This window comes from Pyrgilauda ruficollis, unplaced genomic scaffold, assembly GCF_017590135.1.
Source record: "Pyrgilauda ruficollis isolate IOZ18807 unplaced genomic scaffold, ASM1759013v1 scaffold3, whole genome shotgun sequence".
NCBI lineage: Eukaryota > Metazoa > Chordata > Aves > Passeriformes > Passeridae > Pyrgilauda > Pyrgilauda ruficollis.
In genome coordinates this window covers 13,967,434-13,986,669 of record NW_024524377.1, presented here as the reverse complement: position 1 = coordinate 13,986,669, position 19,236 = coordinate 13,967,434, and the positions used below count along the sequence as shown (strand labels likewise).

The window sequence follows — 19,236 nt, the reverse complement described above, 5'->3', positions numbered from 1 at the left end:
CCGGGGGGCGAGGGCCCTGCCGAGCGGGAGGGGGACGCTGGGGCGGGCTCCATGGCAACCGGATGTGAGCGGCGGCCGCCTCGCTGGTGCGGCGGAAGGGCGCGCCTCGGCGGTAACGCGGAAGAGCGGCGGAGGGACCGGCCGTGCCGGGCCGTGCCGAACCGGGCCGGGCCGGGGTCGCCTCGGCCTCCCCGCGGCAGATGGCGGCGGCGGAGACGCTGGTGCGCGGCCTGGCGCGGCTGCTGCAGGACGCCGGTGAGTGGCGGCCGCCGCGGGCCTCGCCGGGCCGGGTCGTGTCAGTGCCCCCGGTGCGTGGACACTCACGGCCTGGCCCGTCCTTTCCCTGTCCTGCAGGGGACCTCGTCCTGGACGGCTCCAGCACGCTGACGCTGCTCACCTCCACCCTGCAGCACCTCACGCAGGTCTTCGAACAGCACCTGGGCTCCCGCAACCAGAACCGGGGCTTCGTGGCGCTGCCCTCGCACCCCGCCGAGACAGCCGCCATCCTCCAGGCTCAGTTCCTCTTCGACGTGCTGCAGAAGACCCACTCTCTGAAGGTCCGTACACAGCGGGGCCGGGGGTGCTGCAGGGCCGGCCAGCGGAGGTGGCAGGCACAGCTTCAGAGCAGCCCCCTCGGGTGCCCATTGTCCCCCCGTGACGTGCAGGCTCCGTGGGTCAGAGGGCTCCCCCAGGGCTCTTGCGTGGAGTCGTCGCTTAGCGCGACAGTCTATAGCTGCTTACCTGGGATCAGCCGTGCAAATCAGCAAAAGCTTCTCAGAGTTAAAAACGGGGGCAGCAGGAGTTAATTAAGTTCTAGACCTTGGTAAGGTGTTGTCATTGTTGGGGAAATTATTATTTCCTGAAGGGCTTGAGCAATTCAGGCAGTATCTGGCACCTGAACACAGCTGAGTGCTCCTGGAGTGATGATTGATGTGCCCAAGGCAGCAGAGCCAGGGAACTTAAGCAGAGGGGTCAGATGCTGTACACACTCTGAGGCTGCTGCTTACTTCGGCATCCTGGGCAGTGGTTCTGGTTGATCAGTTTCACAGCATGGGATAGTTCTAGTAACGTATCCTCATTAATTTTAACAATAAAGAGGCTGTAGTAAAGATAAAACTGTAGATCAAGAAGTTCTTCAGAGAGGTTTTTGAAAGGTGGCATGTGCAATGATGCTGCACATGATTCTACTCGGCACTGAGACATGCTGGGTGGGTAGTAGAGGTGAAAGGATCCTGAAAGGGGAAGAGGCATTAGCAGCTGTTTTGGATTCTACAGTGGGACTCAAAAGGTATTGCAGCTGAGCACTAAAATCTGTGACATCTTTAAAAACCTGTTTTTCCTGTGAGAGTGGAGCGGTATCGGAATGTTGTTGGGAGGATTTTGTAACAGTGTAGTGAGTGGGGAAATTAGAGTGGGGCCCAGAGTCTGTGGAGAAACGTGGGTCTCCTGGCAGGAGGAGGCAGGGAGGGACACTGCAGTCAGGAGGATGTTGTGGTGAGTGCTCCTGTTCACTAGAAAATGTGCTCTCTCTGCAACAAACCTCTAAAGAAGGGGAAGCTGCCCATTGATGTCTGGTAATTGGTTTACTTGGAGAAGCTAATAATTTATATCAGCCTGACAGATTTTTAAGACAGTGGAGGGAGAGGAGATGATCAAGACACACAGCAAGAATGGCATCTGAAATAAACTTTGCTAGAGCTGGTCATTATAGCTTGCCAGTGCAAGCTCCCCTTACAAATGCTCTTGTCCAACGTGCAGCATTAGTGCTGGCAAGCAGTGGGCAGTGATTCATTCCTGGCAGGGCTGTAGCTGTGGAAGGAGTGGTGGTGGTGAGGCCTTAGGATGTCTGTTCTGCATCTGATGAGTCACTTCTGAGTGAATGTATATGTAACTGGCAGAGATGGTCTTTCTGGTTGTACCTTGCTGTCTACAGTGTCTACAGTGTGCTAACTGCTTCATTACTCACTTTCAGTAGCAGCCAGAAATACTGTTTATGCACAGTGGGTAGAAAGCGTTAGAAGGTGGTTTTAATAAGCTGCTTTATGGTACATGAACACAGCCTAACTGCCCTGTGCTGAAAGGACCTGTGGCTGTACTGCAGAGCACAAAGAGGAGGTTTGCAGGCATCTCAATCTAACAGTGCCTTGGAGACCAACTCTGTTTTCCATTGTATCTGCTTGTGATTTGCCTTATTTGGCCTCTTGTGGTAAAATGTACATGCACACCTCCCACCAGAGTGCTAGTTCTACTCAGTTGCTTGATAAACATACCTCCAGCAGTTACTTTTGTCTTTAGTAGATTTGCTGGTTGTGGCTGATGAGGAATCCAGCTGTCAGACCTCGCAGTGGTGCTGAAGGTGGTGTAGCCATGAGGGCAGGGGAGATGAAGAGGAGCTCTGTGGGCTGGCAGATCACACTTGCTAACATGCTGTTCTCTGTGACCTCTATTGTACTAGGGATCCAGGGAGACAGTGCCACTGCCAGCACTGGGAGAGAGCTTTTAAGGGATTACCCGAGCTGGAGGGACAGGCTGTTCAAGGTGCTGCAGTTGGTGCATCAGGAAGGAGGTAATGCAGCATAAATCAAGCTTGACATGAGACGTCTTTTCTTATTTCTCCAGCTTGTTCATGTTCCAAACTGTGTTTTGCAATCTGCTGTGAAGATCTTCCCTTTCAAGTCCCTCCGGCATCTGGAAGTAAGTGTAGATGGCAAGAGTGGTTTTGAATCTTGCTGTTTGGATTTTCTTGGCTAGTTTTGTGGTTGCAGAATGCCTCTACTCCTAAAAACTGGGTATTTTTTTGTGGCTTCCCTGGAAGGCTAAGACTAAACTGCAACATTTGCTTGGGGTAAAACTTGGATCTGCTCCTCCACTGTAATATTTTGATGTATGTTGTTCTTACTTTCTCATCACTGCTGCAGTTGAGGTCTGTCCCTCCACACTGCCTCCGGGGACTGCGATTTGTCTATTCTCAGCTGGAATCTCTAACCTGCTGCAAATGTATCAGTACACTGGAGGTGAGTGTCTCAGCTCATGGGGTAGATTGCAAGAGAAAGGCTGTCTGGATCCTAAGCTCTTCACACTGGGAAGATGCAGGAGACAGTGTTAGCCCTTTTATTCGTTCATGTTGTGTATGGCTTCATCTCCCTTCCCTGTTCTGGGGTCCTACTCCTGTCTCAGGCAGTGTTGAAGGATTCCCTGCTTGCAGGCACATGTGCTCTGTAATCTTCTCTTTAGATTCTTGAGAATGTCAGACTCTAGACAATATTTGTGTTAGCTAGGTCTGACAGCTCTGTGTATCTGGCTGTTTCCACATTCAAGGACTGCAATTGGTCAAGGTTTATTTCATTGTACCTCAGCAGCTTTTTTAGAGCTTATTGTCAGAGAAAATGCTGTGCCTCAGTGTCTTGCCTGCACTGCTGCCCAGCACATTTCTGAGATGTGAAGGCAAGCTCCAGCCATGAAGAGCTGAGTAGCATGGGCTGTGCTGGCCATGGGCCTCTGGGCTTCTCTCTGGGATGTAGAAGCAGACACCTGCTGGAGAACAGGGGCTGACGGTGGGGAGTGCTTGCAGAGCTTTTTTTATCTGTCAGGATACAAGTGTGTATCTTGCTTTTGTTTGAAGGAGGCCTGAAAATGATTTTGTTAGCATGAATCGTTGTGCTCAGTGTTCTGAGCCTAAGAAATCTAACAGATTAGGTTAACTATTGCCACTTCAGAGTAGGAAACAAAAGCATCTCCCTTCTTTCTAAATATCTGGCCATGGGATTCCCACCACCTCCAAATACTTGAATTAGGGACAAAAAAGTCACTGCCTCTCTAAGCAAAACAAGGTCTGTAAAGCACAGTATGTCAGCCACCTTCTAGACTGTTGTCCTGTGTTCATCTGCTTTTACTGTAACAGCTATAACACCAAAGTACTCTCTTCCTCCTAGGAAATAATTTCAGCATGCGGTGGAGATCTGAGCTGTGCTCTGCCATGGTTGGAACTGCAGACTGTGAACTTCAGCTATAACTCAATCACTGCCTTGGATGACTCACTGGTGAGTGGGGCATCCTTCCTGCATGGATGAGGAGAAGAGAGGAGATCATCACAGCCAAGAGCCAGGCCTTCTGTTACTGATGCTGCTAGGTCTGGGTGGGAGGAAGCGGGCAGTGTTAATTTTTCTGGCTTTTCATGGTGTGACAGAGACAATTGTAGGACCTGATCTAGTATCTTTTTGTCCCTCAGCAATTACTGAATGCTCTGAGGGTCTTGGATTTGAGTCACAACAAGATCCAGGATTGTGAGCACTATTTAACGGTGAGTATTTTGGGCTGACCAGCAGGGTTTCCTCCTGTGCAGAGGATACTGCTAAAATTCTGTAGTCATTGACATCACATTCCTACTAGGTGAGGTGTAATGAAAGAAATCACAGATGTGGTGTGGCTTAGAATCAGCGCTTGCAGCCTGAAAACTGTTGTCCTGTATGTGCAGTCCTAGTGCCACTGAGGCAGAGAAGGCAGTGTTCCTCACCTCTAAGACAGAGAGTTAGCTCTAGTTGTCACTTGGCAGTCCAGCATGGCTGAGTGGTAAATGCACTGATACACACAGTGTGTGTACAGCCCCTCACAGGGTGGGCACTCCACTGTAGCCAAGACTTTGCTGTAACCTGTGCAGCAGGTGAAAATTATGTAGCCAGGCATGGGGCTGTAGAAGCTTACTGTTCAGTTTGTTCAAACTGCCAGTAGCATTTACTTCCTGCTCCCAGAAACCAGTCAGTTACTCTAGAAAAGGAATAGTCCATCACAATGGCACGTGTGTTTCTGGGGAACAGCAGTGAAATCCATGCTTTGCTGGGCTGGATCTGCTTCTTTGAAGGAAGGCTATGAAACAGCTTTTCGTGGAGTTGGTGGGGCTCACAGTGTATCATTCCCCATCATCTTTACAAAGGTAAGAAAGGGTTTATTTTGGTAGTTCACTCCTTTTGCTGAGGCAGGATGTCCAGTCCTTTCCTATGCTCCATCGAAGCTGGTGAGGAAAGAGAAAGGTGCTCCTGGCAAATTCTGTAAAGCAGTCAGATGATGCTGAGTGCCCCTAAACAAACCACTCCCAATGTGAACATTGAACTCTTCCTGCAGAAACAGTCTAAATAAACTCACTTGTTGGTTCACCCTGTTGGGATGAAAAAAAAGGTAGAAGCTAGTGGCCTACCTTGAGTTCAGGGCCAGGCTTTGAGATAAGGTCCCAGCTGACCCAATGCTGCTCTTCTCTGAACAGACCCTTACAGAGCTGGAATACCTCAATCTGGCATACAACTTCCTGTCCAAGGTGCCAAACCTTGGCATCTTCAGCCGATCCAAGCTGGGGACTCTGATCCTGCGCAACAATGAGCTCGACAGCATTAACGGTGAGCCCAAAAGGGAGAAGCATTTCAGAGTTTGAAGCCTTCCTGTCGTCCTTGAGAACAAACAGAACTTGAAATCTTGTGCACAACAATTTTTACTAGGGTTTGGTTTTGGGGGAGGTTCCTAAGTTATGTCATCTAACATGCTGATGGCTTCTTGCTTTGTTCACAGGGGTGGAACAGCTTGTGAATCTGCAGCACCTGGATGTGGCCTATAACCTGCTGCTGGAACATGCCCAGCTGGCACCATTGTCTACTCTGCACCATTTAAAAAAAGTAAGCATAAAGCCTGATGGGTTAGTAAATTAGGGATTTCGTGGTCAGGGTGTTCAAGATGGAGTTTGTGGTAACCAGAGAGTTTTGAAAGATAAGTTCAACTCTTGAGCATTTAATTTTATTGCAAGAAACTGATGGGGGAGCCTTACACAAACACCTGCATTTCAGCCTTCATTTTTAGTGACCCTTCCTCAAGCTAACCTTTTTTCATATATTCATCCCCACTGCCTTGCTCATCCTTTCTGATTTTAACATTGTCAAGTCAGTAAAGATCCTCCCACAATCCTGTTGTGGATTTGTGTGTTCAGAGAAGTCTGAGGCAGCATGGCAGTCACAGTAGTGCTTGTGAAAGAAGATCATAGAATCAAGAGCGTGGTTTTGGCTGGTAGGGACCTCAAAGATCTAGTTCCAACCCTCCTGCCACGGGCAGGGACACACCTCCCACTAGAGCAGGTTGCTCAAAGCTGCATCCAATCTGGTCTTGAACACCTCCAGGGATGGGACATCTGCAGCTTCTCTGGGCCTGCAAAGGACTATTCTTTCAACACTTCTCAGAATCAGTACTGAAAAAACTCATAATGATTTAGGCCATGAGTAGGAGGTACTTTAATCTGCTTCTCTATTTGCTGAACTAATTTCAAGAAGCATTTTAAAAGCCTAGTCCTCTGCTGGCTTGATAACTGTTCCACTGCAAGGATATTTCTTGAGGCAGAGTGAAAGACTGGAGCCTGCAGGCAGGATAGACTGGGGTAGAGAATATTGCTTCTAGTAACAACTTGTTTCCCTCACCCAGCTGCATTTGGAGGGAAACCCAATATGGTTCCATCAAAATCACCGATCTGCAGCCCTTGTCCATGTGTCTCCCAGGGCAGCCTTCTCCAATGTGAGTATTAGCCACCTGCCTTCTGCCCCTGCTGTTGAAGGCATAGGGTGTTCTAACACTCAGGGCAAATGAGGGAAAAGAAACTTGCAGATTTATTCCAGCTGTGTAACAGTGGTGATTGTTTTGTGGTTGCTTTTTTTTTTTTTTTTTTTTTTTTTACCTGCAGTAGAGTAGTTTAACCTTAAATTTTTAAGTGATGTGCTGGCTAGCACATAGTTGAATACTGATCTCATGTTTGCAGCACCTCAAATCTTAATATGTCTTCACTGTCTACTTCTTCAGTTTTGCTCACTGATGGAACTTTACTCTGTTAATGCTAGATAGTAACGATGTAGCTGGACTGTGCAAAGAAGGAACTCACAGTCTTTGCCCACCTTACCAAAGTATGTACTACTTTGGCAGCCATGGCCACCTCTTTGTCTCCTTCACTCTGCTCTCAGTCAGGTGTCATTACTGTTTCCTTACACTCCAGTGTTTAGGTCAGTTCTTGGTAATCTGATTTCAAATAACGAAGCCTGCAAAGCCAGTGTTTTGGCAATTTAGCAAAATAAACTTACTTGCTAAGGGTCAAAGGTGTTCCAGAACTGGTCTGCCCTTCATATTAGTGGCAAGTGGCTGGATTCGTTGTCTTCAAACCGCATCTTGGAAAAAGCTTTCACTGAGCTCAAATTACTGAAAGCTATGTGGAGTCAGGCTAGAAGTAGGATAAAGGCTTTGAGGTGAAAGTGAGTACCTTTCAAAACAATTTGAGTTGTTGTAGAATAATCCATTGTACCTCTTCCGTGTACTGTCTTGGATACGTTTCTGGAAGTTATAAAGTCTGTAAACAGGAAAACCACAATGGTCCCTTCTGGCCTTACATGCTATTAAGTCAGGTAGCTACAACTAAAGGAGTGGTGGATAGGCAGGAACAGGGTTGTTTCTTTGCAGTTTTTTTGCCAGGGATCCCAACCCTAGGGTGGTCTGAAGGGAAGTAGGAGTCAGCAGAAGTTGTCCTGAGTATGTGCCAGCCAAATGGAATCTGACTGCAAATGGGTCTCTAATTACAGTTCTTCTTGGACGGGGAGCCACTCTCTTCCTCAGACCTAATGGTAAGTATAGTTGTTAAAAACTGATCTTACTGGCTTTGGGACTGGGAACTCTGACAGGTTTTTGCATTGTCATGTGTCCTATTAAATCTTTATGGGCTACCTTGACTTTGACACAGATCATTTTGTCTCAGTTCATGCTGATTCCTAATAATTGTTGGAACTGGCCAGTGTAATTTATTCTGGCTTATGTAGCCTTGCAGGACTTGGAACCTTGCCTGTTTCCTCTTCAGGTACTGTATGGTACTTGACACTTGAGCTACATGTCAGCAAAATAGTTATCAGTTTCCCATCTGGTATTTTTAAGAAAGGCAGAGATTGAGGTAAATGAGAGTGGTTGTGATAAACAATCCAATCAGCCAGGCAGGGTTTGTTGTCAGTGCTTTGACTGAGATGGTGAAAGCTTGGGGGGAGGAGTAGGAAAGCTGTCAGCCTGAGTTCTGGCTTGGTTACCTTGTCTGCCCTTTGCACTCCTCTGGAAATACTCTATTTTTCTTGCTTTAGCACCTTCCAAGACTTGTGCAAAGTGTGTCCCAGTCCATCCACACTTCTACCTCAGAGAAGACTGTACTGGACCGCAGTGCACTGGAGAGCTCCTGTGCTGCAGACTTCAGCGACAGCCAGTCTCCATCAGAGAATGTGGCCATCAGGGTCCCTCGAAAGAAAAGCAAGGTCTGGGACTGACATAGCTTCTTAGCCATGTAGCTGGCACGTTGGGTGAAGGGGATATCTTGACGTGAAAGCCTCCTGCAGTGAGATGTCTGGTACTGACTGTGTGGTTAGTGAGCCTCTCCACTGCTGTGTGTTAGGAAGAGGCTTTAATATTAATCTTCATATACCCTCACAAGTGTTTCAGGGTGTGTCCCTACATTGTAACAGCTATAAACCCTTCAGCTTGGCAGAGCCCCTCATCAGGTGCTGTTTTAATTGTACTAGTTCCTCACAACTACTTTTATCCTGTTTTTTTTCCAGGGAAAAGTCAAAGTGCGCAGAGCAAGTATTTCGGAGCCAAGTGACACAGAACACGAGCCCCAGGCATTACCCCTCTCTGCTGGTGAGGCTTGTCATCTTCCTTAATAACATAGCAGCTAAACTGCCCACAGTCAGAGTGCTCTGGCCTGGTCACGACCTTCATACTTCCCAAGTTTTCTCTTTGCAGGTCTGGTCCTGGAGCATCAGAAGGAGATGAAGCGCTTGGCCAGCTTCAGAGATCGCTTTGGTGCTGACTGGCTGCAGTACAAGAGACACCTGGAGGAGCATGACCAAGCACCCGTCATGTCCCGCAGCCGTTCTGCAGATGAGATCACGGGCAGACCTGCTGCAATGGACTTGCAGAGTGAGAGCTCTGACCCAGAGCCAGGAAAGCCCCAAGTATCCCAGGAAGAAGGATCCTCTACTCCTTTGGATGGCACTGCAAAGGAGGAAGAGCCTGAAGTACAGCTGGATGAGCCTATGGAAGGAGAACAGAGAGGAGAAGAGGAGGCAGATGAGCTAATGCTTGGAGAGGAAGAAGAGGAGAAGGTAGAAGGTAAACAGGTCCTTTCACTGCTGTTTTTAAGGACTTGGATTACAACAAAATAGATTAATCAAATGTGATTTGTCTCTGAATCTGTATCATGGTGCCCAGTATTGTGGGAACGCTAAGGACCTAGGTCCGGCAGGACTGAAAGCCTGCTGCATGTACTGACCTGTATTGTGTCTTGTTTGGCAGTGGACCTGTGCCAGCCAGTGCTGGTGAGCCAAATAGAAGGAGAAGGGGACCCAGAGCCAGACTGGATCTTCCTGCGAATCACAGCTAGGCATGTGATTGAAGTGGAACTGAAGGCTGCCAGAGTCCTCCACAAGCTGGAGCTGAAATGCCTGAAGAATGTGGAGACCTCTGAGTTGACCTGGAAGAGGATGGTGAGTTACACTTCTCTGTGAGCCTTTGTCTGTGGACAAAGGCTTACTCCCTGTGAATGGCAGCATTCTGGACTTGGGCTCCTGTTAAGAATCCTGCAGGTCTTTTCCTAGCTCCTGCAAAGCCTGATTGAAAATCCCTTCAACCCAATGCATGTGTATCTAATGGCACCTGTGTTGCTTAGACTACCTGCTGTAATGCAGCAGAAGCCAGCACAAAATCTGTTCCAAAGCTGGAATTGAAGACAATGGCTGGACTTGTTCTGGTGTGGAGGAATGAGAGCCTTCTCAAGAGGAACTTAAATGAAATGGAGATCTCCTTCCCAGCCATTCCTCACTGGGATATCACTCCGGCCTTGGAGGACGCTTTGTGGATTGAATTGTTTCTAGAGCAGCACAGAGTCTAGTCTGGCAGCTCAGTGGGCAGTTTGCTCTAGGTGCACATTTCAGCATTACCAGCCCTATTTGGCTTTTGTGGTTCTTTAGAAAGGGAGTCTGGAAATCTCTTTTTCCGTGTGGTAAGATTTTAACATTCAGTCTGTATACAGACATGTTCATGGGTTTCTCTAATTCTGTTTTCTCTAAAAGCTCCAACTCATTTTTAAACCCTGCCCTTGTGCCTTTTTGAATGTTTGTGGTTTGATATTCTTCTGAAATACCTTCATGAAAAAGGTGTTTTGTTTGGAATGCTTTGTTCTAGGCCTTGAGAATTACTGTTGTAAGTTTCAAGCACTCACGCAATTTTTCAAGCACTCAGTGCAAGTCTTGTCAGCACTTACTAGCTTTATATTTGTTTATTTATTTCTGCCCATTTTACCAGACTCCCAAATGCTATCAGCTGTGGAGGGATGCTTAGGATGCACTAAATTAAGTGTTTGTACGGCCATGTTTCAGCCTTTTGCAAGCAAATGTGTTCTGTGAAAGCTTCTCCCTCATGCTAGAAAGGGTGTTTTCTGTCTCCTGCAGGACCTGGAGCGGGTTTTCCCTGTCCTCACGTTGCACTTCAGCTACATCCGCAAGGACCGGCAGAAGCGCAGATATGTGGTGCTTGACGACTGCCCGGAGCAGTGTCTGCAGGTGGGGGAGCCTTGGGGAGGGGGCAGTGTTGCTGCAAGACACTAAATTCTTCCAGCCAGCATAGGGCTGCTGTTCTCAGAGCACATGAGCACCTGCTGCCCGGGTCTGGCTTGTAGGGATTTCTTCTTCTGCACAGGTGACCTGTGGAGGGCCCTGTGAGCATGGCCATGGGCAGTGGAGCTCCTGTAGCATAAATGGTGCTCTCAAGGAGAGAGTCTTGCAGTTTTCTCCCTCTTGGGACAAAAAGTTTGTAGTCAAGCTAGTGATCATTACGTGTGCACATGCAGTGTAATATTTTGTGGGTGCTGAGTGATGTGCTGGCCTGTTCTTGGTCCTCTGGACAGTGAATGTCAGTGTTACGTCCACACAGCTGCTCTAGGGACTCTGGTCTCTAATTCAATAATTTCTCTCAAGATATCATTTAAGTACATTTGAACAAGTTGTTAGAGACAAGACACAAATAGATGGGACCTTTGAGATCAGAATTCCAGAGGGAGCCTGTCAGCATGTAACTATCAGGCACAGACCTGCAAAAACAGGTTGTCTTGGTCTTCTGCAGTGAAGCTCCATGCCCTTGGCAAGTCTTGCATGACTGGGAAATGTTCTTGCACCCCTCACCCTCTGAAATGCTATAGTGAGGCATGTGAAAAGTCTTGCTGGTGTGAGAAGCTTGATTTTATTAAGACAATCATAGCTACCTGACAGCATCCTTTTCCCTGTGCTGCTATTATAGTGTATCCTTGAAGTGTTGTCCCCAGCTGTTGAGGAGAATCGGCGAAATCAGGACCAACAGAAGGGATCCATGAAGCTCCAGTGCCTGAAATGCAAGCAGGAGTTTTCACAGTCCTTGCCCTACTGGCGTCAAGGTTCCTATTCTTCAGAGCTTGGAGACACCAAAATCCTGGAGACTCTAGTTGCCTCAGATCAAGGTAGGCTGTAGTGCCCAGAAGAAGGATGGTTGCTAATTAATGCCCAGGCAGACTTCCATGGTGGCAGCTGTGGTGCAGAGCATGGAATGTGTAGGAGATGTGTTGTCTGTACTGGAATTTAAAACCTATTGTGGGATGAACTCTCACTTGGCCTGCTTGGACTGGGAAAAGCCTGCCTTGTTTCCTAGCAGGAATAAACCACTGGTTTAAGGTTAAGTAAACAGCACTCCTGTTCTGGGTGGCCTGGGGGAACACAAGGGTGATGGAAACTGAAGTCTGGGAGAGGACTTAAAGGTCATGTAGTCAGTTCTGCCACAGAGTTCTCAAGAGCTTTTGCTAATGGAAGCTTCCAGGGAATCTGTGTCAGTATTTCAGGTAAAACTTTGGCTGTTAGACATCAGAAAAACAACTAGAAACCCTAATCTAAGTCTCCCTGTCTGTGATCTTAAGCCCACTCTTGCTGCCACTTTGGAGGAGCAATTTCTTTCTTTCTTTGTACTTGAGGGCCATTGTTCTCCCCTGGCAACTTTTCCTGGTTTCTGCCCTCTAGACTAAATAAGCTCAATTCTCTAGATAATTTACTTGTCAGTCATATCTCATACATTCAGTTTCTTGCTGGTCTTTTTACTTTTTCCCATTTGTCCACATTTTTCTTTGGCTGTTTAAAACTGTACGTGGTATTTCAGCTGAGATGTGGCTAGTCCTGTGTAGGCATCTTGTGATTGCTGTGTTTTTCAAAGCTCAGTTTATTCCAAGTGGGGAGTGCTGTAGCTGAGAAGATGCTGTTTGACAAAGTATTCTGGGATTGAAGTACTGCAGTGAACACAGAAGTGCTGTCCTGGCTGCAGCACTTTTCTCCACCCCAGGATACTTTCTTCTCCCTGCCAGAGTAATGGGAATCCCATCATCCAGCTGGGAATCTGTTCTCTTGTGGGTGAAGGGAGCAACAGGAATCAGTGTCAGAAGGGATAAGGACAGCTGGGGAAGGGACAGAGCATGCTGGGGATGGAGGTGGCTAAGGAAGATTGGATTGACTGGTCATGAGCTTGGGCTTCCGAGGCTATGTGAGCAGTTGCAGATGTGAAGTGGAGGAAAGTCATGAGACAAAGCCCTGATACAGTTTCAGTTGCAACCACAGCACACACTGGGCACCCTAAATCTGAGCAGAACTATTTCATGTGGCACTAATCCAGAATTTCTGGTTGATTTGTGAGGGGAGATATGTAGGATATGCTTCTGAACAAGTTGCTCAACAAGCTGCTCAAGTCAGACTGTAACTATTCTCTACTTTGAAAAGGGAGGGTTCATGGTTTGCAGAGGAGGTTGGGGGAAGTAAAATCTTGCTGGGGAGAGCTGTTCTGGCTTTTCTTTATATCTGACACAATCTTTCACAGGTCCTGCAGCAGCTGATGAGCCCATAGCCTGTCCCAGTTGTTCCAGTGACCATGTGGTCATTCTGCCTTCAGAGGAGTGCTCCAGCACACCTCTGCCGCCCGGTGCCGACAGCACGAGTGAGGACCTGTCAGACTCTGTGCTGGAGGGAGGCAGCCAGCAGGAGGGCCCAGAGGAAACATCTGTCCTGGCCAGTGAGAGCGGGAAGTTCTACATTGGTGGGGAGGACAGCTCGGAGATAGACACCAGCAACAGCACCAGGAGCCCGGAGCTGAGCGCTGAGCCTGAGCCTGGCAGCACTCTTCATCCCACCTGCCGTGGGTCAGAGGGCAGCTCTGGGAAGGAGCAGGGCGTGAAGAGCCAGTCCTTGTCCCTCAGCCACGCAGACACCAGCGGGGGCAGCCTGGTGGGAAGCTGCCGCTACAGCGTTTCTCGGGGGCCCACGCCTTCCCCGCTCTCTGTGAACTCTGATTCTGAGGAAACCTGGAATCTCAGTCCTTGTGAGTATGAGGAAGCTGTGCAGGGTTTAGGGGTGTTGACAGCTTGTTGCTGGTTTTATCACTGGTGCTTGCAAGGCACACTTTCTCCTTTTTAATGGGGAAGGGGGACATCAAGTATGAGCAGCCATAAACATATGGTTCTTATGAGCAGAGATTTTCTTTCCCCTCTCTGTTAAATCCTCATGCCTGAAGGTAGGAAAAGTGAGTCAGCTCCTAATATCTATTATTCCTTAGACTCTGAGTAATAGGGTCTTGTTCTGGAAGCTGCATTGCTCAGTTATGGACACACTGGGTTCCTGTGGCATCTGTGAGCTGCCAGCTGGAGCCTTAACTTTGGAGATTAGTATACATTATTCCTCTCTATTTATTCTTTGGCTTAAGTGCAGTGTGAGGCTGGTGTGCTAGTAGGAGGCTCTGGTTTGTGGATCTACAGTTACTTGTGCTTTCCTCACTTTTTTTTGAGCTTGAGATGACAAAACCTGTCCAAGAGACTGCATGCTGGCTGTGTGAGAGCTGTCATGCAAGACAGGAGGTCCACAAATTATTTTTCTGAAGGACCTTGGATTTCTGATGTAGCAGACTGCCTTTGCCTGGGTATCAGCTTGTGATTTACAGAATAACAATTTGGAAAGGAGCTATGGAGGTTATCTGGTCTAGCCCAGTGAGTGACTCTACTGCAGCTGAGTGTAGTTCTGATTTACAGCCTGTTGTTTTCTTATCTATAGAGGTCTCCCCCAGTCCTTCAAGACTACTGTGCCTCAGAAGAAGAGTCAGTGTAGAATCACGGTTTTAAGGTTGCTGTGTTCAGTCTTGTTGAAGTATGAGAAATAAAGCCATCTCTTTTCTGGGGTCAGATTGTGAGGTCCCAATTTAAAACTGAGCCTATGGAAAGTTCCTGGTGAGGAGTGGTTGATTAGCATAGCGTTTCTGGTGGAGAACAGGCTCTGCTGGGAAGTGTGAACTCTTGGGCAGTACTGTGGCTGTTGTATAAATTTTTTGGTTATACAATTTCATGACAAATCTAATTATACTCTTTAGCAGTTTTATTGGTGTCTTCCTCAGGCCTCTTTAACCTTGCCACGATCAAAGTCAGTTAAAAAGTTGACCTGAGCTGACACCAACTGAAATAAGAAATATCTTTCTGGCTTTGTGATAAAGAATTGTCCTCCTGCCAAACCCAGCAGCACAGCAGTGTCTTTCTTTGACTAAACAGCCAAGAACAGTTTGAATCTGACTTAGACCAAAGCTTTGTATATCTTAAAAAAAAAAAAAAAAAGCAAGTGTTGGAGCAATGAATTCCTCTTTTATCTCTACATGGAGACCTGTGGCCTGTAAAGCCCACGGGTTTGGCCCTTTGTCTTGAGGAGAGACTGGATGGAAGCAGGTGTGCAGAGGGGGTGACACTGCTGCTCTGGTGCCTGTCTGCATGCTCGGGCAGCCCCTGGTCAGTGGACAGTGTCATTGCTGCCCTTTGCTCTCCTCAGCTGTAAACAGCGTCCTGAACACGAGGGACTTCCGGTCAGTGGATCATCGCCTGAAGCTGTACCTGGACATGGAAGTTTTTGAGGAGAATGCTGAGGAGTTCCAGTGCTTCCTCAAGGTGAGCTCCCACAGCACTACTCCTACAACTCTTCTGCTGTCCCTCTTGCCACCCTGCCAGTTCTGCACTGAGGTGGCATCTCAGAGACTGTGGGGTGTGAAGGGAGCTGAAGTGTCTTTGACCTTCAGCTTTGACCTTTCTGTGGACGAGCTGTCAAGGGGCAGGCCAAAGCTGTGACCCACCCTCTGTGTGCTCTAGGTGGTCATGGTGAAGTTTGGCCGGCCAGGAGAGTTCCTCTCAATCCTGGTTGCTTCTGACCTCAAGATTTATGTGCTAGAAGTCACTGGAGCTATCAGGTGAGGACCCTGCAGCAAGTCTGAGTGCTGGGTAGTGCCAGCCTGTGCTATTCTTGCTGCCCTTACCCTGGTGGGGTGGTGACATGCACAGGCTCTTCTGGCAAACCCCCGGCTGCAGTCTGACGTGGGAGAGATGGGGCAGCCTGCTGCAGCTGAGGGCTGTGCTCTGTGATTAGGGGACAACCTGCAGACTGGCTGAAGAAGAATGACTCTCACTACCTGTCTGATATTTCTCATCTGGAAGTGGGACTCTGCCACCAGACCTTGCGAATGGAGTTTGAGAATCCAAAAACTTCCTACAATCTGCTGATCCGGAACCAAAGCTGCTGTGACCAGTTCCTGCAGACCCTGACAGGTAAGAGTAGAGCTGTAGGGGCGTGGGGGGAGAGGATTTGAAAGATTTGTTCTTGGGGAACTGTCAGGACAGCTATTGTTGGATATCGGTTGGAAATAAATTTCTTGACAGGTCAGACAAAGAGCTGGGAGAGAATCTCACTGCCATCATAACTTGCAACACCTCTCTGAACAGTAGAGAAGTGTCCTGAACTGTTACATACTGCCCTTGGGTTTGCAGTAAAAGACACCTGCCTTCTCCCCCTCTTTAGATCTCATGCAAGAACTGCCTGCTAAGCACAGGAGTAAAGTGAAGGAAATCCCCACTGTGGAAATGAATCCCCAACATTGGCTATGGTAAGAGCCTGTGAGAGGTTTGGATTCCAGGTAGAAAGGGATGTCTGCTTGTCCAGCAGACCCTGGGAAGCATGGTGCTGGAAACAGGGTAGCACAGAAGGAGGCACTACTGGAGTTGCAGCCAGGCCTATGTTAGTGGTTTAAGGCAGCTGTCTCAAGTGCCTGCTGCACAGAGGGTGGACAGGCCAAGGGGTGTCATGGGCTGAGCCAGATGTGCAACTTCAGCTCTTCTGGAGGAGCCAGGGTATAATGGAGGGAGAAAAAGTGGGAGGCATAGGCAGCCTTCTTACTTGGAAGAAACATTTGGCTCCTGGCTGGCAAGGTGGTGGTCAGAGGACCAGGTGAAGGAGGGCTTTGCGTTATCTGGAAGAGATATGGGTCCTTCCCTTCCCCAAGAGGACTGGGAACAATAGCTAGTTCAAAGCAAACCTAGCCTGGAAACAGAGTGCTTCCTTATCAGCCCACTGTTGTATCTCCTCCAGGCCTCTGCTGGACTCCAAGACCACAGATTCTGCAGCTGCAGATGACTCTTGTTTCTTCTACCTGCTGGCATACCTGATCCAAGGTACAGGAGATCTCAGTAGCCAGATGTCCTACACATTGTGCTGTCTGCTTACATGCTTGTGATTTTAGTGTACAATCTGGGGGAAAAGAGCTGTGCCCTTTTTCCAGCAATGAAATGGGTTGGGGGCTATTTTCTAGTGTTGGGTTGTGTATAATAGCAGCATACTTCTGTACATCCAGCAAATCTCCCAGTCCTTTTCTACATGGAAGTCTAGGCTGTAGGGAGCAGCTGGTCTTGCACACCAGTTTTGGTGACAGCTTGAGAAGCTAGAGATTATCTGAGGGCTGGATCATTGCCCTGATCTGAGGGAAAGATGAGGAGTCATAAAAACAGATGGTTTGTGTGAGTTGCTGAAAGGCTTCTTCATTTGGGAAAACAGAAGTAGGTGTCCATAACCTGAGATGGCAGTACAGGAGGAGCCTGCTGGAGCCCTTCAGGTTTTGTTCCAGGCCGTGCTGAGGGACAGATGTGTTAAACTTGGGGTTTGAGTCTTCAGTGAACAATTCCAGTGTTGTCATAGCTTGGGACATTGAAAAAAAAGCAACCTAGCTCTTAATCACATTCTGACCAATTTGCTAAGCTTTTCTACCCCTGGTCACCATTGACCATTGGGGAGGCATGGGAGTGTGAGGATCAGAAGGAATCTGTGGGAAGTATGTTTATTGCTATCCTAAAGCTGAACAAATAGTATGTGAGAGGGAAAACTTACAGTGCATTTTTCTTACTCTAGAGTTTTCTCCTCTTTTAGAGTATGGTGCCCAAAACTGGACACAGTTCCAGCTGAGATCTTATTACCAAGTAGACAGGATTAATTAAACATCCCCTTTTTAATAGTCCTACTAATTCCCAAGAGTGAGATGTGATGAGAAGAGCAACATACTGCTGCATCAGCTTGTGACCTCAGCCAGTTTTGCTAATGGTTTCCTATTACTGTGCATCTAACTTATTCCCAAGTTGTAGTGCTTTTAATTTGCATCCACTGAAATAGCTGGATTATATTTATGTTGCCTAAAGTTTATCAAAACTACTTTACTTCCTGTCATATTTATGATGCATCCCAGCTTGGTATTAAACTTTATGTGTGTGCTCTCTGTTCCACCCATCAGATATCTGCAGCCAGACAAATTCAGGCCAAAAAAGGCAGGCTTTGAGCTGCAGTTGTCATATTTTAACTAAGGAGTAGTAAAATGTTGTTTAAGAGGTCAAAGGACTCAAGTGACTCTTCCTGCCTCACTTGAGGGCATGGGCTGGACAAGCCTTGCTGGGCAGTGGTCTTTCATGTGCGTGCTCCTCGGATAAGCTTGGATAAGCTGGTCAAGCCTAGCCATTTCTCAGTACCCTGGTTCCCTCTTCAGTCAGGAATAAAGTCATTCACCCAAGTTACTGCTGCTGTAAAGGATTTCCCTAGGGGAGGAATGGAGAGCAAAGGTTCTGTGGTGACTCAGGCTCTCAGCAAAGCCTTTCTTATTTCCTCATGTCCTTTTAGGGGCATCTGCTTTTCCTGTGACCCTGCTGAGTACCCGAAGCATGCTATTTCTGCTGGAGGAGAATCACCAGTGGCAGGTGCAGCCCTCCTTGGATGAAGACCATGAGGCAGAAATGCCTCCTAGGAGCAACATCCAGTTGAAGGAGAAGCAGCCAATCACCAGTATTAGCAATATCATAACCTATCGCCTCTGTCCTTGTGACATCAAGCTGATGCTTTACGATGAGGTAAGCGGGAGGGCTCATGGGGTCAGGGTGCTGGGGGCTGACTGTGCTCAAATCCTGTTCCTGCAGGTGTCTTGGGGCTCTCATCTCCCATCCTAACCTAGGGCCTTGTACCACAGAGCCAGGGGAGCTCAGTGGAAAGTCATGCAAGGGACACTCAACTGCTGGCAGCAGAGAGGGACGAGGAGGTCACAGAGGAATTAGGAGGAGCTGGCAGCTGTGCTGGGGGATGGTGTCTCAGGGCTGACTGGTGCCTGTCAGGCCAGTCTGCTCATTCACCTCCCTACCTTTCCTCCCTGCCAGGTACTGAAGCTAGAGAGCACTTGGCACATCCGCACAGAGTGTCCTGAGCTCCTGGTAGAGCTGGTGGAGTGGATCCGTGGGCCCTGGGAGGAGATGTTCTCGATCGAGCTCCAGAAGGCTGTGTATGAGGCACTGGAGTGAGCCTGGTGGCTGGAGCAGGCAGGACTTGCAGTCAAGTGCTGCTGTGCCAGCAATAGTGTACAAGTGTCTCCCACTCCTATCTGACCTTGTGTCTGTCCTGTGGCCTCTGCTTTCCACTCTACTCTTGCCCCTGGCCCCTTCGGTGTACAAGTGTCTCCCACTCCTATCTAACCTTGCTGTCCTGTGGCCTCTGCTTTCCACTCTACTCTTGCCCCTGGCCCCTTCTGGTGAGCAAGAGGGAGCACGTGATGGTTCAGACTGCACAGTCATTTATTTGCACTGGACTGGCCACCGAAGGAGAAGGTGGAGAGTGTTCCTTGTAATAGTGTGTAAGCTACCCAAAGGCACTCAGGTGCCATTTCTGGCAGATGCATTTGCTGCCTTCTTAGCTGTTTCAGAACAGCTATCATATGCTGATTAATTTTTTTTTCCTTTCCCTCCTTCTTGTCCATGGTTTCCCTAAATCTACCTGCTTCAAACTGGAGCCTGATTGCACAAGGGGA

General features: G+C 48.3%; 1 protein-coding gene across 2 annotated transcripts; it reads left to right on the top strand.

The window, feature by feature from the left end:
- The first annotated feature begins 3 nt into the window (after positions 1-3).
- LOC121356467 (serine/threonine kinase 11 interacting protein) lies at positions 4-18,739 on the top strand. Of its 2 annotated transcripts, XM_041472913.1 has the most exons (24): positions 4-255; positions 355-557; positions 2,620-2,694; positions 2,919-3,014; positions 3,933-4,040; positions 4,229-4,300; positions 5,258-5,387; positions 5,557-5,660; positions 6,454-6,543; positions 7,593-7,634; positions 8,136-8,303; positions 8,604-8,685; positions 8,791-9,159; positions 9,343-9,533; positions 10,497-10,607; positions 11,341-11,536; positions 12,931-13,428; positions 14,913-15,028; positions 15,227-15,324; positions 15,501-15,679; positions 15,930-16,014; positions 16,497-16,579; positions 18,066-18,292; positions 18,593-18,739. In XM_041472913.1, exons 1-24 carry the CDS (start codon positions 201-203, stop codon positions 18,731-18,733), a joined length of 3,519 nt encoding a protein of 1,172 aa, XP_041328847.1. In that variant the 5' UTR covers positions 4-200; the 3' UTR covers positions 18,734-18,739. The 2 variants fall into 2 exon arrangements, 1 of the variants encoding a protein (XP_041328847.1); XR_005955567.1 differs by lacking the exons at positions 16,497-16,579; positions 18,066-18,292; positions 18,593-18,739 and having other exon boundaries at positions 15,569-15,679; positions 15,930-16,013.
- The last annotated feature ends 497 nt before the right edge of the window (positions 18,740-19,236 follow it).